The sequence below is a fragment of the Vanessa tameamea genome, chromosome 6 (assembly GCF_037043105.1).
Source record: "Vanessa tameamea isolate UH-Manoa-2023 chromosome 6, ilVanTame1 primary haplotype, whole genome shotgun sequence".
In the NCBI taxonomy this organism is placed as follows: Eukaryota; Metazoa; Arthropoda; class Insecta; order Lepidoptera; family Nymphalidae; genus Vanessa; species Vanessa tameamea.
The window spans coordinates 13,390,457-13,407,664 of NC_087314.1; the positions used below are offsets into that span (position 1 = coordinate 13,390,457).

The following is a 17,208-nucleotide window of genomic DNA, read 5'->3' on the forward strand; positions in this document are numbered from 1 at the left end:
GTACACCATAACTTGCAACACAGAAAATTGCTAAGGATAAATAGCTGCTTTTGACAAGGTGGTTTTATGTTTAATTATCCATCTCTTCCAGATAATACAATCTGAGAAGTGCAACCGTAAGCTTACATACAAATATCTACAATTATTTTTTTTAGCATTAGCAGCCTGTATATTTCCCACTGCTGGGCTAAAGGCGTCCTCTCCCTTTGAGGAGAAGGTTTGGAGCATATTCCACCACACTGCTCCAATGCGGGTTGGCGGAATACACATGTGGCAGAATTTCGTTGAAATTAGACACATGCAGGTTTCCTCACGATGTTTTCCTTCACCGCCGAGCACGAGATGAATTATAAACACAAATTAAGAACATGAAAATTCAGTGGTGCCTGCCTGGGTTTGAACCCGAAATCATCGGTTAAGATGCACGCGTTCTAACCACTGGGCCATCTCGGCTCAATATCTACAATATTAATAATTAAACCTACCACATACATAAAAAATACATTCACTATTATTCACTTGTAAATATTTGAGTAATACTTAATTTAATAAAAGTCCTCCAAATTATTGTACAGGTAAAAATTTTTGACGGATTATAATATAAATATTTAATTAGAAAACAATTTATAACTTCATATACCAAATTCTATATTTATATTTGTTTACCTTCTAGATTTGGCGTTAAAAACATTCCCTTATTAATAATTACCGAGTAATACTGAAATTACCGACAAAGAAAGACTTTACAACATCCATTAGCACCTCTTTGATCAAAATAACACACAACACTGTACTGTCACTGTTACAATTGACAAGATTCTGCTCCAACAAAAGGAATATACCTATATTAATATATTTTATACATAGATAATTTATATGTCTAGATAGTGTCTAAAATCTCAATTGAATTCTTAGTTTAATGGTTTTTAGTTGTGTCGACAGGGCACAGATTATTTCGCCAATGTCACGTAGGATGGAGAAGACACGAAAGAGATCGATCGGTACGGTTGAGGTAACAGACTCAATTAAATTTTGAAGACTAGCATAGTAGTATCAATTTCCTTGTTAATCCTTAACCTAGAACAACACAAACATTAAAGGTTAATAATAAAGTAAATTAATAATAATTGTTAGTACTCTAAACTATATATAATAAGATATAACACTAAATTGGACTATTCACAACTTAATTTTATTACATTTGATATATTTACACAAAAAGAAACAAAATGGACTAAACACAAACGTCAACAAACATTCAACATTTATAGGACGAGGGACTTTAGGAGGGAGAATGTCGTAAATAGGATGTAGAAGTTTAGGACAAAAGAACAGGATATGGGTTGCGGAACCTTCGTCTAGGCCACATTCACACAGCGAGTGATCTCGGACTCTTTGCTAGGTGGGTAACCGACAGAAAGTGGAAGTGACCCAACGGTCAGCGTGCCTGTGAAATGAAAACCAAGGTTGCCTCGGAATTTCAGGTTGTAACGCCGAATAATACTTACCCTTAACCGATTTTGATGAAATCCAAAATGAGTTTCAGGATTAATCCCTTTGTGCTTTCGCAAGAGTGGGCAAGTCTCGAGATTAATTGACAAAGTGCTCAGATGAACCAGATTGGATAGCAATCTTAGCATATGAGTCAGCCGTCTCATTTCCAATAATACCCGAGTGACTTGGAATCCAGACAAGCAAAACTTGTAGACTTTGTTGGTGACAGGACAACAGGGCCTCTCTGATCTTAAAAACGATAGAAAGTCTTAATTTGCTACGAAAAGGATTGTCTTTAATGGCCAATAGACAGCTTAATGAATCACATAAAATAACTGATTGTTGTATGTTGTGTGACTGGGCATACATAATAGCTTCCAGTAAAGCAATGGCCTCACCGGAAAATATAGAGGTGTCAGGGGGGCATTTAAATAAAAGGGCTATTTTATACTTGGGTATCCAACCAGCTTGTTGGATATCCAAGTATAGAATAGAGCGCCAACGCAGCCGATCGGTGAGAGTTTAGAGGCATCAGTATATATAGGGAGATGATTTGGCCAATTTTGATGAAAAATTCTTTGAAATTGGACACTAGTATCAAGGGAATCTATTATAAGACCAAGGTTTGTTATAACAGGGGGATTATAAATAAGAGCTTTAAAGGAGGTGGAATAAAGAGGATTAGAAGGAAAAGTGGAAAGGGGATGAGGGAGGTTGGTATACTTGAGGAAACTGTTTAATAGGAATGGGGATGTCGGACTATCTGGGTTGCAAAGGTGGGATAGTTTGTTTAATCTGATCAATAGAGGATGGGAAGGTAGCTGTAACAATTTGATGACAAAGCGGTCACATAAATATTGCCTCCTTATCGGTAGAGGAGAATCAACACACTCAACCTGCAGAGCATTAGTAGGGGTGGATTTCATCGCACCCAGGATTATACGCAAACATTTAAACTGAATTTTATTTAATTTTTCTGAAGCTGATTTATTGAAGGGATCTAGAACAAACAGTCCATAGTCCAAATGACTACGAACTATTGCGTTATAAACCAACTTCAATGTATAAGAGTGAGCTCCCCACCAAACTCCAGATACCGCTCTAAGGGCATTAATTGATTTTTCACATTTCTTGTCTAAATGGTCAGAGTGTGAAATTCCGTTCAGTCGGTGATCGAGAATAATACCAAGAAATTTTGTTTTATCTACAAAGTTAATGCGTTGACCCTCATAAAACAAATTATATACTTATACGTCTACTACTAATCTACTAAGTCTACTAATAATAATACGTCTTTTTTAGTAAATATCACTGCTTGACTTTTAGCTATCAACATCGATAAGCCATGGTCAGAGAGCCATTGGGATAGGTAATGCAAAGCAGAGTTTAATCGAAACGTTAATTTTTTAATGGAGTTAGATCTATAATACAAAACAGTGTCATCTGCATACTGGAGTATGTTACAAAAATTGTTAACAGACAAATCGAGATCATGAGTGTATATGCTGTAAAGCAGAGGACTGAGTACTGAACCTTGAGGAAGATCTTTCCAGACAAGTCTGGGGGGAAGTGAGAGATGTTGGTGTCTAACCGTTATTGATCTGCAAGTTAACAGATTACATATGAGATGAACTATCCTCGGTGGAAAACTCAGCTGTTGCATTTTCTGTCTGAGCAACGGAAGAAGGACATTATCATAAGCAGAAGATATATCTAGAAAAATTCCCACAAGGTACTCTCCTTTAGCAAAAGCAAATCGAATGTCTGTTGTGAGTATGCTTAGACTATCAATGGTGCTCAACCCCTTCCGAAAGCCAAATTGAGAGCAAGTATATTTCTGCTTTCCATTAACCATTCCAGGCGGTTCTTCAACAGATGTTCAGTGATTTTTGCCAAAGTTGATGATAAAGCTATCGGTCTATATGAGTTGCAATCTTAAGGGTTCTTACCCGGTTTAAGGATCGGGATAACAATTTGTGTCTTCAAACATTGCGGGACAATTCCTTTGATAAAAACCGACTTAATAATATTTAAAAAAAAATTTTTCGCGTTATGATTTAATTTACAAATAAAAGAGTAAGGAACGCCGTCTTCCCCAGGAGTAGAATCAGATAAACCATTTAACGCACATTGAAGTTCGGAAAAAGAAAAGGGGGCATTCATTTCATCCAAAGTGGATGTGGATGCTGGCGTAGAATTTAGAAAACTGTCCTCATAAGGGACAAATGGGGGGGCAAGCTTATCAGCGAAATTGTTAAGCCACTCAGAAGGAGTATTTGAGGAAGGGTCGACAGAATTAAGGCATCGGCGGAATTTTTTAAGTTGGGACCAGACTACAGAGGAAGAAGAACGAGGACTCAGGGATTCACAAAATGAATCCAACTAACTTTTTTCTTTTTAGAAATTAATTGTTTAAATTTGGCGTCGATTTTCTGATACTTACAAAAGTTATCCAAAGACATACACAATGAGTATGATGTTTCAGCCTCTAGTCTCTGTTCAGATAATCGTTTGCATTCCTCATCCCACCAGGGGGTGGAAAGCAAATGTTTTTTTCTTAGCTTTGAAAGTATATCTAGACAAATAAAGAATTAAAGACTTTGATTCTTTGTTTGTCAGTCTTCATCCTATGTTAGTTTATGTTATAATATAAGATAATAGTTCAGTTTTACCATTATAATAGAGCTATAATGTGAGATAAAACTCAAAATTCACCGCAGATTGCCATAACAATATGTCTAAATATGATATAAATATTTAATAATTACAGCTTTTACAGGATACACGAACCATGACTGCTTAGCATCATATGTAGGTTAGTTTTAAAATTTACAGGTATGGCATACGTAGTAAAGCGTTAAAGTAGTCAGATGAAATATGAAGCTTCTTAAAATACGTGAAAATACCTAAACGTGAATACGTTAAAATTCTGACTTTAGCCTTCAAAGCTTTGCCACAGAGTACAAAGATATAATACTTGGAATATTATTATATTTTATTTTATTTTGAACAAAAGTATAAACTAAAATAATAATATATTCCACCTGCGATCGCGAAAAAGTTGATTTTGCTTTACAAGCGCTGCATATCTCTCAGATATTTCACTGAATTTATCTCCACACTTCTTGTGGTATACTAAAGTTCTTGAAAATTATTCAAAACCTTTATAATAGGAATAAAAAAATTGAATATTTAATTTAGTTGTCGTATTCATAACTAAAGATAAAAAAAATGATTCTTCATTTTGCAGCTTACCACATAAACTCGTATATGGATTGTTAGTGGCAGAGGAGGTGTTGGAGGTTTCGTAGAACATTTTTCATTTGAAATATATGCTCTTAAAATACACGAATTCCAAGTACTTTTACGATATCACGGTTGCAAACATTTCCGCCGCATGTATAGCTCCAGCTTTTCTCCTCAAAATTGTTTTATTGTCACTGCATTGAAAGCATTGAATGTTGTCATAGCGCTGCTAAGCAGTGTAAAGTAAGCTATATTTTAAAATGGCGCTATGCTCGAAACATATTTATATAAAAATAAAGTAACTAATAAACTTAGGATTTTTTAAATTTGAATGATCATAATAGCTCTTGACCGATTTCCGCTCAAGGGCTAGTCAACTGCACAGTACATAATTATTACAATGTTCAAGTGCTTACTGCAACTTGTCCTGTGCAGCTATATAAACCCTCTGTATCTTCTCATTTTCATAATAAGATATGTGGCAAAAATCAGGCAGAAGACCATCGGTTTTACTTTTCCGATAAGCAAATATTCCCATTATCCCGACTCCACGCTATTGCTGAGAAGTTATTGACATTAAAATCCAAAAAAAATTCCAACTTAGCCCTCGACTTGAACTTCAAAATTTGCGGCTTTATAAGCCAAACAAAGACACAGTATATAAAAATATGTTAGTATTATGCTTCTTCTGTGCTTGATTTACATATCAGAAGAACATGATTCATATTATATATTTTTTTTATTTACACTCTTAAAAATGGTAGAATTCTTGACGTCTAATGATGCCACTATGAGCATATATCCAATCTCCGTAAAAATTAATGCATGTTACACACAGTCGGTTAAATCTGCGAAAGCTGAAATTCATTTTTAAACTAAAATATTATATATGATATTGTCAATTATTTTATTATAAGTAAATTGTGTTTCTCTTTAAGGTTCAATAACGATCCTGTCATACGCTTGTATGGGCCGTACTTTGTGCTCTGTACGCCCACCCTTTGACATCGATGAAGGAAACGTCAGCATGCAGCAGGTATGACTCATGGTTTATTTTTTCCTTCTAAGGGATTTTGATCTCAGTGACCAATTTCAATAAACATTCTTAATAGAGAATAGGCAACATATTTAGTATATGTTAAGTGCGCGATGGGTTTCGTCATACGCGATCACATAGAACGGAATAAAGAATTCACGTGCTTCCTGGAGCACAGGAGTGTTCTCATTGCCAACTATGAAACTTCGGGCTACTGAGTATTCGTTTTACCCTGGACATGAAGATATATAACCTTGTCATGGCAACTTATGCCATATCTAAGAGTCACCTGAATAAATGAATATTATTAATTACTGGGTAATTTAAAATATTGCAACATGCACAAGTTCATGCACTTCATGCAGGTGTGGTAGGTCAAACAAGACTGGCTTTTAATGTTTTTGAGCCCAAAAATATGACTCGGTAATTAAGATTGCCGATAAGGAATTTTCTGAAAAATTACTAAAGTTTCAAAGCCCGTACTTGAACAGGTTTAGGTCCCGAACGTGAAGGCATGGAATACAAACAAAATCAAAATCAAAATATATCGTCATGTTACAGTATTAAATTAAATGTAAATCTACCACTGGCTCGTGGTAAAAGTAGATTCTACCAAAAGCAACCGGTCAGAAACTTAGTAGTTACTCTAATCCACCATTTTAATATTTCAATTATTTTTTTATATATCATGCCTAGCAAGCAATCAACAAGTACTGAGTCATAAATTCATTCATATAGGATATATATAGAGTCTGAAACTCAATAAATAGTGCAGCTCCACGCATTTTTGTCTTTAATATAATCTTGTATTGAGTGCAGATATGCTTTATATAACAGGCCAAGTTAACAACAGCTGTTGAATCTTATTATAGAAACGAATATCGGGACTCAGAAAGGATGTATTAACTTTGAGAGGTCGGAAACTATCGGTATTATTAGTGTACCTCTACCCGTCTATACAATAATTGTCACTCTTTCATTCAAAAACATCTGTATTATTGTAAATATACATAATATTCTTGTAAACATACTGTGAAGCATCTGTTAGTATTCCCAGTTTATTAAAAAATCCGGAAGGGAGACTCGAGCTCCGAGATTATAAATAGGCCGGTCAGCAGTTTTTTTGCACTAACGAGCATTCATTTTGAGAAGAAATTAATTAAAAACAAGATTAAGAAATATTTTAAAATGTAACATGCCGAGAGAATAACGTCGAATAATATAATTATCTAGCTCTTATAATTATGACTGAATTGAATTTCTTATAGCCTTTGTTAGTCAAAAAGCTTTGTTCAACTTTTCTTCTTCTTCTGTTTTCGATTATAATGTAGCTCTGTATTGTCATTCAATGTGTGGAATGTCTGTGTTAACATATTTATATCTATATTATAATATTGTTACATTATTTTTTTTAAAAAAAGTTATAATGCCCTACTGCTGATCTAAAGTGGGGAGCATATTTCACCGCGCTACTCTAATGCGGTTTGGTGGATACACTGTGGCACACACATATTACGCACATGAAAATTCTTTGTTGCTTTCCTGGGCTTGAACCCGCAATCATCGGTTAAATTGCACGCGATCTAACAACTTGGCCATCTCGGCTTACATACATTTATACCTTTTAGCATTCTGAATAAATATATACATATTTATATATGCGGAATATATATGTTTAAAAAAAAATTAAGAGGAAGGTTCATATATTATTTTTTTTTTTTTTTTTGACAACATCACATACATTACTCTGATCCCAATTTAAGTAGCTAAAGCACTTGTGTTATGGAAATCAGAAGTAACGACGGTACCACAAACACCCAGACCCAAGACAACATAGAAAACTAATGAACTTTTTCTATATCGACTCGGCCGGGAATCGAACCCGGGACCTCGGAGTGGCGTACCCATGAAAACCGGTGTACACACTACTCGACCACGCAGGTCGGTATTTATACATGCATATCGCAGTAAAGTAAACGATTTTACCTTTTCTAATCGGAAAAACACATTTTTATTTTCTTTTTTTATTATTCTTTAACTTACAGGTTAAATAAATTAGGGTATTTTTGCCATTGTTTGGTTTCTATATAAATTCACTTATATAAAGTTCACCATGTTGTATATTTCAAAAAACTTGCCGGTGATACGTGCATCAGACTGTCTGTACAAAGTTTCAGGTCCGCTTTAAAATAACGCCTGCATATAGTTCCTATTTAATACCTTTGTTTAAATATGTTATACCTATATTATAAGCAAAAAAATATAATTAAAATGGCTTGTCAATCTGACGTCGAAATGAGCGTCCATTCTTAATTATCGCATGAGTGGTCTTTATGCGCGTATTGTCCGTGGGCGTAAGATCGCATTGTTCAATTGTTTTTAACACAATCATTTAGTACCCATTTGGTATCTCAACGTATATTTTGACAACATTACTAAAGCAAAGAATAAATATTTTATAAACAAATAAAAATGATGGATTGTAATCCGTGGTCGAGTAGTGTATATACCGGTTTTCATGGGTCATGCCACTCCGAGGTCTCGGGTTCGATTCCCGGCCGAGTCGATGTTTAAAAAGTCCTTTAGTTTTCTTGGGTATGTTGTCTTGAGTTGTTGTGTTGTCTGGGTGTTTGTGCTACCGTCGTTACTTCTGATTTTCCATAACACAAGTGCTTTAGCTACTTACATTGGGATCAGAGTAATGTATGTGATGTTGTCCAATATTTATTTATTTATTTGTAATTAATAAATATATACAACAATCAATTTTATTTTTAAATTAATTATCTATATTGAAGACGTTTCATGCGTGCCGTAGTAGCACAAAAAATATATGTATATTTTAAAGTAGGCAACAAATATTTTAATTTTTTAATCGTTTATAGTAAAGTATTTGCACTATGACAAATCTTTTCAAAAATGATTCGGTTTCCATTATGTTTCAATAGATAATCCCAATTAAGTAGACGATTCATTAGGTTTCTTTTAGTGAGCTCGTGTAGCACCCAAATATAGAGCTTTTTTATGTATCCAGACTTTTTCAGGTGGACGAAAACAGTTTGTGGTCAATTCCTAACTCTTCTAAGTTGTAACTACTAATATGCAAATTATATTCCACTTTTTCAAAATCTGCATTGACTTTATCTGCAACAAGTCGACTAGAAAAAGCTTCATCTTTGACATCAAAATCCACTGAGCGACTCTTACTGATACTGCGTTAAGTCCATAAATGAAACAAATGTTATTCGCAGCATAGGTCGTTTTTTATCCTTCTTTGTAATAAAACTTCAAATTTTATCGAATTTCTTCGTTAAATTCAGTAATTTTGGTGGTCAGTATTTTTCTTAAAAAAAATATCTTTTTAATGGCATCTTTTCAATATCAATTTGTATTATAACTAAACTCTTATCTGAATTGTTTAAGGAATTTCGGAATAAAATTATCGTTTAAAATCAAAATGAACAAAGTTTGGCAGTTCAGAAATTATATTAAGAATGAAAATAATTTATAGACGTGAAGAAGTTTTTGTATTCTCAAACAAAAGTGATAATTACAAGGTTGGTGTTAATTACAAGGACTCGTTCGAGTATTTCGTAATCTGGTTTTGTATAGCGGGTCAAAATACTTCCTTACTTTACTAAAAAAATAAGAAGAAGCAAATTTACTGCAACACAGTGAAGTGACACACACATGAAGTAACACTAAGCACACTGATATCTTAAGCAAATGTTTGTATATTAAGATTGTTTAAATAATATTCAAAATTTAAGTCACTTTCAACAACATACTTTTATTAAAAGGGCATGTATGTTGCAAAATGCAGGTTAGAACGCGAGCATCTTAACCGATGATTTCGGATTCAAACCTAGGCAGGCACCACTGAAATTTCATGTGCTTAAGTTTTGTTTATAATTCATCTCGTGCTCGGCGGTGAAGAAACATCGTGAGGAAACCTGCATGTGTCTAATTTCAACGAAATTCTGCCACATGTGTATTCCATCAACCCGCATTGGAGCAGCGTGGAATATGCTCCAAACCTTCTACTCAAAGGGAGAGGAGGGCTTAGCCCAGCAGTGGGAAATTTAAAGGCTGCTAATGCTAAAAAAAAATATAGACTTTATTCGAGTAGGATTTTACAAGTTTTTATTTCAATCGTTATCCTGAAAAATGGAACTAAATTTAAAATGACAACCGCCTGAAACTCACTTGTTTTCGTTTTCCGACGGACGATTTGTTTATTTATTTATGTTAATTTAATACAATAGAATAATTATTTACGTATTTATGCATGAAAATTACCGAATGCTAATTTCAAGCTTTTTATCACAAGCTAAAAATAATTAGCTTTAATAAATAATTTACGACTGAAATATGTTTTTCAATTTTAATTCAGCAATGACACATTATGACATCTTTTCTTTTATTATTTTTCACCAGGGCTTAAGGCTGATGAAAGAGAGGAAGAGAGTAGCGTGGATTCTTCTTCTATTGGCTGTTCTTTTCGCTTTGTGCTGGCTACCATACAACATCATGCAGCTCCTTCTAGATATAAACGCTGTCAACCCAAAGGACTTGAGCATGTATTTGCCATACGCTCTTTTTGTTGGTAAGTTTTTTTAATACTCCTACTTATATGAATGTTAGAAAGCTTGGAATCTCTACACTGAAAGTATATCAACGTTGCTCAATTCCTTCCAACAGGTTTCATTAGGTATTCATAGTGCAGAATCAAGGATCGAATCTTTAAATTTACAATTTTGGAATAAAACGTCTGTTAAAACTATAACGAGAATTTTGAAATGAGAAAAATGGTTAGGTGTAATTATGGGACTTGATGCAAGCATTATTCGTTAAGTAACGAGATGCGAAATAACTGATAGTATTTTCTTTCAGATGTTCAAAACCATTAATCTATCGAATAATAGGTGAACAAGAGTTCACTTATAAACACCGATTCAACAGAAAATTTGTAAATTGTGATATGGAATGTTTGTGATTAATTTTGTGATCAATACGTTAGAATAATACTTTCATGTTACATTTCAGTCATTTTTGTATACAAGATTTTAAAGATATGTGTTCCGATAGCTTAATTATCTTTACGAAACATATGGAGGAGTACACTTTCATAAATACGGCGATAGGCAAATTGCGAACATTGATGCTATATCGGCTAATTTAGAAGACACTCGACAATTGAAAGGATATTTTACTTCTGGATTCCAAAATTGGATTTCAATAAACGTATATTCACTGTTTTTTGCATTTTTTATTTTTTAACATAACGATATTTATAGGAATAAAGTTATCGTCTTCATATTGGAAGGTAAAATAATTTACTGATGTCTCAAGCCCAAGATCTTTCAAAATCCGTCAAGTGACTTCACTAAGAGATTAGTTTCCTATTTTATTAATGTCTAATGATGTCCATATATTATATAAATATAATATATTTTAAGGAGCTTGACCACTTTGTATGGGTAGTTAGGTTTGAAGTGGACACAGTCACCGGGAATAAAATAATGATTAGAATTAATAGGATCAGGTTATCAAATAAGTTTTTAAGTATATATTTTTGAAAAGGTTTTAATATAAAAAAAAAAAATTTGGGTCATATATTAAAAGAATATTTATAGCATAGAACTGGGTAGGTGGATTTAGTCTCTCTTGATAGCTCAGTTCAGAAACTAAATAATGGTCTTGCTTGGGCACAACCACCTAATTTGCACTTGCAGGAATATTTTCGATAAATATAGCGTTCCTTCCCTATTAGTTTCGATTAAAAAACAAAATATACTTTTATTTATGTGCCTTCTTTGAATTTTTCCTCTCAGTAGTACAGATTGTTCAGTCAATTGACAACATTGTATTAGGTTGCTGACCATATTATTGACATATTTCTTTAATATAGGATACCAGAGTAATTGATAAAAATCCATGGAAAGATTTTATTTGATCCGAGCAACTTCAATATTTTTTATGTTATTATAAAAAATATTCATAGCAAGCTATAGTATAAATAGTAGAATAATCAGTATATACACGAAAATTTTTACATATTAAACTTGAAATTACATCTAATACTGGACCAGATTCCTTCGTATACAATGCTATGATGCTAAGGGTTTTGGCTTAAGTTTGACAGTCGGCCGCCTGCCTAATATTCCTTGGGAATGCTGTTGCGGTGGTTTATCAGCCACCGCGCGGGTAGCCTAAAGTGCAGGTGGTATGCACAGGGCTTTACAGAATGATTAAAATAAAAGTAGCCAACAGTTTAAATATTATACACACAGTATAACTGAATCTAAGAGTTATTAAGAAAAAATAATATATTCTTGTCGAGGCTTACTCTTCTCCATTTACTATTCTGTGTCATACACGTGTAAAACGTAGCCTGTTATATCATGTTCTCAAAAACAGACAAGAAACAAGAAAATGAATTTTTACATTAACAGCCTGTAAATTTCCCACTGCTGGGCTAAGGCCTCATCTCCCTTTGAGGAGAAGGTTTGGAGCATATTCCACCACGCTGCTCCAATGCGGGTTGGTGGATATACATGTGGCAGAAATTCGTTGAAATTAGACACATGTAGGTTTCCTTATGTTTTCCTTCACCGCCGCGCACGAGATGAATTATAAACACGAATTAAGCACATGAAAAATCAGCTTGCTTGCTTAATTGTGAAAAATCTTGACCTAGAATTGAACATGGGTGATATAATGATCCTACTGTATACGTAATAATGGAAGGCACGTCCAATGCAATGAAATTGAGATTAACACTAGCTGATCACGCTCGAAGTCGTAAGCGGTTAATTGATGATTTAATCATTATCATTGGTCAATGAAATAATCATGCTATTTAAGATTTTAAATTAACAAATATTATTATAAGTATTTGTAACGGGATATTTACCATGTTTTTTATTTTTATTTGTTGGAGCTCGATATTTCACGAGAACAAGACATTCGCAGATAATTTCGAAATATTTCGTAGATAAGTTCAGTACTCTTAGAATGCGTAGGTCGTTAAAAATAGCGTCATAGGAGTAAAGTCGTAATAAATAACAATTATATTCACAAATTCAGTAAAACGTTTTGATGCTGATATAAAACATCAAATCGATAAACAATTATATCGATATTCCAAGACAATAGAAGCTAGTACATTTTGTAAAAATATAAACGCTTTAACGTGTAGGTTATCTTGAGATACTGAGGCGTATATTATTCGGAGACGGATCCAGGTATGAGGCTAGCCAATATTCATAGACTGAAAGAATAATGATGTTTTATTTAAGACACGTCGCGGTTATTTGAGTAGCCTGTACTGACTGATTTTAATGATCTAATAGGAAATTGTTATGATTTCGTCATCATGCCAAATATGAAGTAGGAACAACTATAAAGGTGATGCTCATGAATAATGCACCGTTATCACGTGCCACGTAATTCATTAATACTCCGCAATCATTAAAAGTTTTTGGCTTAAAACATTTTTATTTACGTTCAATGATATTGATTAAAATATATTTTATAAACGATTTACGAGGAATTAATGTTTTTTGGTGCTACCGACCTCATTGTCCAAAAACTGATGTGACTGAAAGTAATTCTAATTAATTAAAATCGTTATTTATTTTTTATTTTTTTTAAATGTAAAATAATAAAACGCAAAAAAACACAGAAATTTTCTCGTTTAAATAAAATAGTTTTGATTAAATTATTTACTAATAAATATTCTGCTAATACCTTTTCAGAAATAGCTAACAACTTTCTCGTTTTATAATTAAAATTGGAACTAAATAATATAGTTTGTTATGCTTAGCGGCTTTGCAAAATCAAAGGGCACTATAGCACTAAGGGCACGTAGGATAGCGATACAATCTTAATCACGATTATAGGATCAAGCTGTTTGATCGTTGCGTTTCAGAATATACAATCAATTTAACTGCCAATGTAATTGTTATTGTAAACCTTTAACTAAAAATAAACGAAAATATTTTCGGTAAAAGGAAAGTTTTACATTATTTAAAATACGTAGGCCGACTGCCAAATGGGCCATCAGATGATAAGTGGTCACCACCGTTCAAAGATCGCACTGTAATAACAAATATATTACAAAGATTTTATTTCTTATGCCGATTGAACAATGGGTCACTCACCCTTCCTCCAAAAGCCAATTAGCAATGTTTGTCAGTATATTATATTTGGTGAATATTTGATGAGAGGGTGGTACCTACCCAATCGGATTTGCACAAATCCCGAACATCTAGTTTATTTTTAGGCATATGGCGAGGCAATGGTACTATAAAATATGTAACACAAAACAAAACAACATAAAAAATATTTATGAAAAAAACGACGAATAACGTCCACTCACCCAAAGATAAATGACTGAAAAATATGAATGTCTACTGGAATAATTATTTGTTCCAGTTGACTTTCATGTTTGAAGTATTGTATAAATATTTTGACTTTGACGAATACGTCTTCCCAATAGTTTGACACATGAAACAGATCCTGCGTAACCAGAAAAAACGTCGCAAAAAGTTTTACGCATTTAAATTTCTTACATATATAGTTTTTCTATTAACAATCAATCTTTCCAGATTCTTTGCAAATTATTCAACGTCGACAGAGCCAAATTATTTCAGATCGACTCAAATATATCAAAAGCTGTGAAAACAGGAAATATTTTTCACCAATCTCCAATCCATATTTTATGAAATTTTGTTTGGGTTATAAAGGTTTAGGTGGAGATATAATAATATATTTAAAATAATAAGATATATATTACAATACAAATAGTATCGAACAAAGGTTCTCTCCGCCCATAGGATATTTAGTTTACTCAAATAGATCAATAGCAGTTATGCCCATCGCAAAAATAAAAATCCCGATTAACTCACCGATGGCATTTCATTTGTGTAACTCGTCAATGCGTGTCTTCATTATTTTTCGCTAGGCAACAACAATGGGTTCTAAAATATAACATAACAATGGAATCTAAATCAAAATCAAAATTTACATTAAAATTATCACGGTTCGGAATATAGATTCCATCGAGAAGAACCGGCAAAAAGCAGTAGTTACTTTTATCCCATAATCAGTTAATTTTTTTATCTATATAATCCTTTATCGAGTAATCAACGAGATCTATTAATCACAGTTTTTTTTTAAACATGTGATTGAAATTTATTAATTGGCAAAGTTAAAAAAAAAATAAAATGGACAAGTGACGTTAGTTAACTGTCAAGTTATTGCATAGAAACTATTTTTTTTATGACATAGGTTGGCAGACTCTCTCCTCACTCCCTATAGACATCGTCACCGTAAGAAATTCAAACAATTTCTTACATTTCCAATGCGCCACCAACCTTGGGAAATAATTTGTAATGGCCCTTGTGCTCGTAGTAACACATAACCTTGAAAGACAACTAAGCCTATGTTCTTTTATAGATCATATACAAATATTGTATGTAATCATAACGTGTACAAAAGTAGTGTGCACCCTTTTTTATTAAACTGCGTAAGTTAGGATTGTTGACAGCTAAAAAATACCAATCTAATTTGCTTGATTGATTGTATTGAGTTGCAAAACTTAAACTGGGCTATTATTGTACTGGACAATAACAAACTTAAGATTTTCAATAACTAGAAATTTAAAATTTTAATAGCGAAGTAAAATGTTATTTTTTGCTTTGAAAAAATAGTGGGGAGCGCTGCTCACAAAAATGAGATACGATCGTCAAAAAAATAAAAAAGATCAATGGATTAGCAACGATCACGAGACATTTTAAATTTTGAATTCATTTTTACATAATAGTAAACAATAAATAGTTTTTGAGTTATAAAGGCTTAGAAATATCAGAGAAAAACTAATAGCCCATAAAATAAAAACCCTGTCACGCAATACTCACAAACCGCTCCGGAGCCGGTAAGCAGTGCGTGAAATAACGACGTGTCACGTGACGTTACACATAGCTCCTAATTCAATATTAAAATCCCTTCTTATTTATTCCGTTATATTTATTCACAATTTTATTTACTTCTTAACATTTGATAGAGTTGCGTTAAAAACTACGACTTGTGATATTCGAATTTGGAGATAATGATATGTTTGAAACAATATTTAAGTAGAAGAGTTGGAACGTTTGGTTAAAGATATGTATTTATATATAACAGGTCTATAAGCACACCTTGAAGTTCCTATTTGGACGATACTTAATTGTAACTGAACTAATTGTCACATTGGCTTCAAGAGGGTTAGTTAAATTTTATTAAAAATTTGTATTACGCTAAAATGTGGAAATGCTGCAAACATTCTTGCATATATTGTATACGGATAACATACAATCATAAGATTGTATACGGTAGTTTTTTATCTGTGTACTATTCGGCACTAAATTTTCATAGTATCATGTCATTATATGGTATATTACTTTAGGGTAACGCTACAGATATTGAATCTGTTTTTATATTACAAAAATGAGCTGTGCAGTCTATTTATAATCTTGTAGCTAGAGACTGAAAATGAAAAGAAAACTAGATGTTTTTAACAAAGTAGTAATACCTACTCACTGTTCCGTTACAATATATTTAAAACAATCTTATGTGTTATTCACAGTAGCATTGATCACTTTGATAGAATCATTGATAATCATTGTATGTACAGAAGACGTAAGGATAAGCTTGTAAGGCTAAGTTTCCGACTCCGCAATGTCAATAAATCCTTCTTGGGGCAAGGTATTCGTTTCTATGATAATATTCCGCAGATAGTTTTAACTTTGCTGATTCTCTAAATTCAAAGAATTTATATTATTGAATAGAAGATATAATTATATCTTGTATAATCTAGATTATACAAGATATAATTAGATAATAAACGTGGAGCTAATAGTTATTCTTATAGACTGGATATAGTATATATGTATATATACTGCATTTAGCTAACTAATTTTGCATTTAATATGTTTGAAAAAAAAAATACTATTGAGTTTCTCGCCGATTCTCGTCAGTGTGATCTACATTTCGAACCGGTGGTAGCCGCACTCAATATAGTTTTTGGAAATGGTGATTCAAAAGTGCTCATAAAAGCCTACTGGAATAAATTATATTGTAATTCTGATTTTTAATTTTGATACAAAATAAGATGTATACAGTGTATTCAAATCTCATATCGCAAGGATCTGAAGATATCGTTAAATATTATGTATTGTTTAATAATGTATCATCAAATCGTATTATTGGAACTTTGCCGACAAGCTACGAAGCCAACATTGATAACATATTACAATCAGTGTCATTGTATTTGGCACAGCGCTACAAGATAGCGTGCAAAATCAAAATAAAAAGTATACTTCACTCAAGTTGACTTCAACGGGCATTTTTGCCTTGTTATTTTACAAGATGTAGGTATACAGCTACCA

The 17,208-nt window shown here is 32.9% G+C and overlaps 1 protein-coding gene across 1 annotated transcript in view; it reads left to right on the forward strand.

Moving 5' to 3' along the window:
- The window catches only part of LOC113403212 (neuropeptide FF receptor 2-like), a 69,454-nt gene that overhangs the window by 49,363 nt on the left and 2,883 nt on the right, over positions 1-17,208 (forward strand). Inside the window, exons 5-6 of the mRNA XM_026643684.2 lie at positions 5,679-5,776; positions 10,214-10,382. Of these exons, the coding sequence (XP_026499469.1) occupies positions 5,679-5,776; positions 10,214-10,382 (267 nt within the window). The remainder of the gene's footprint in view (positions 1-5,678; positions 5,777-10,213; positions 10,383-17,208) is intronic.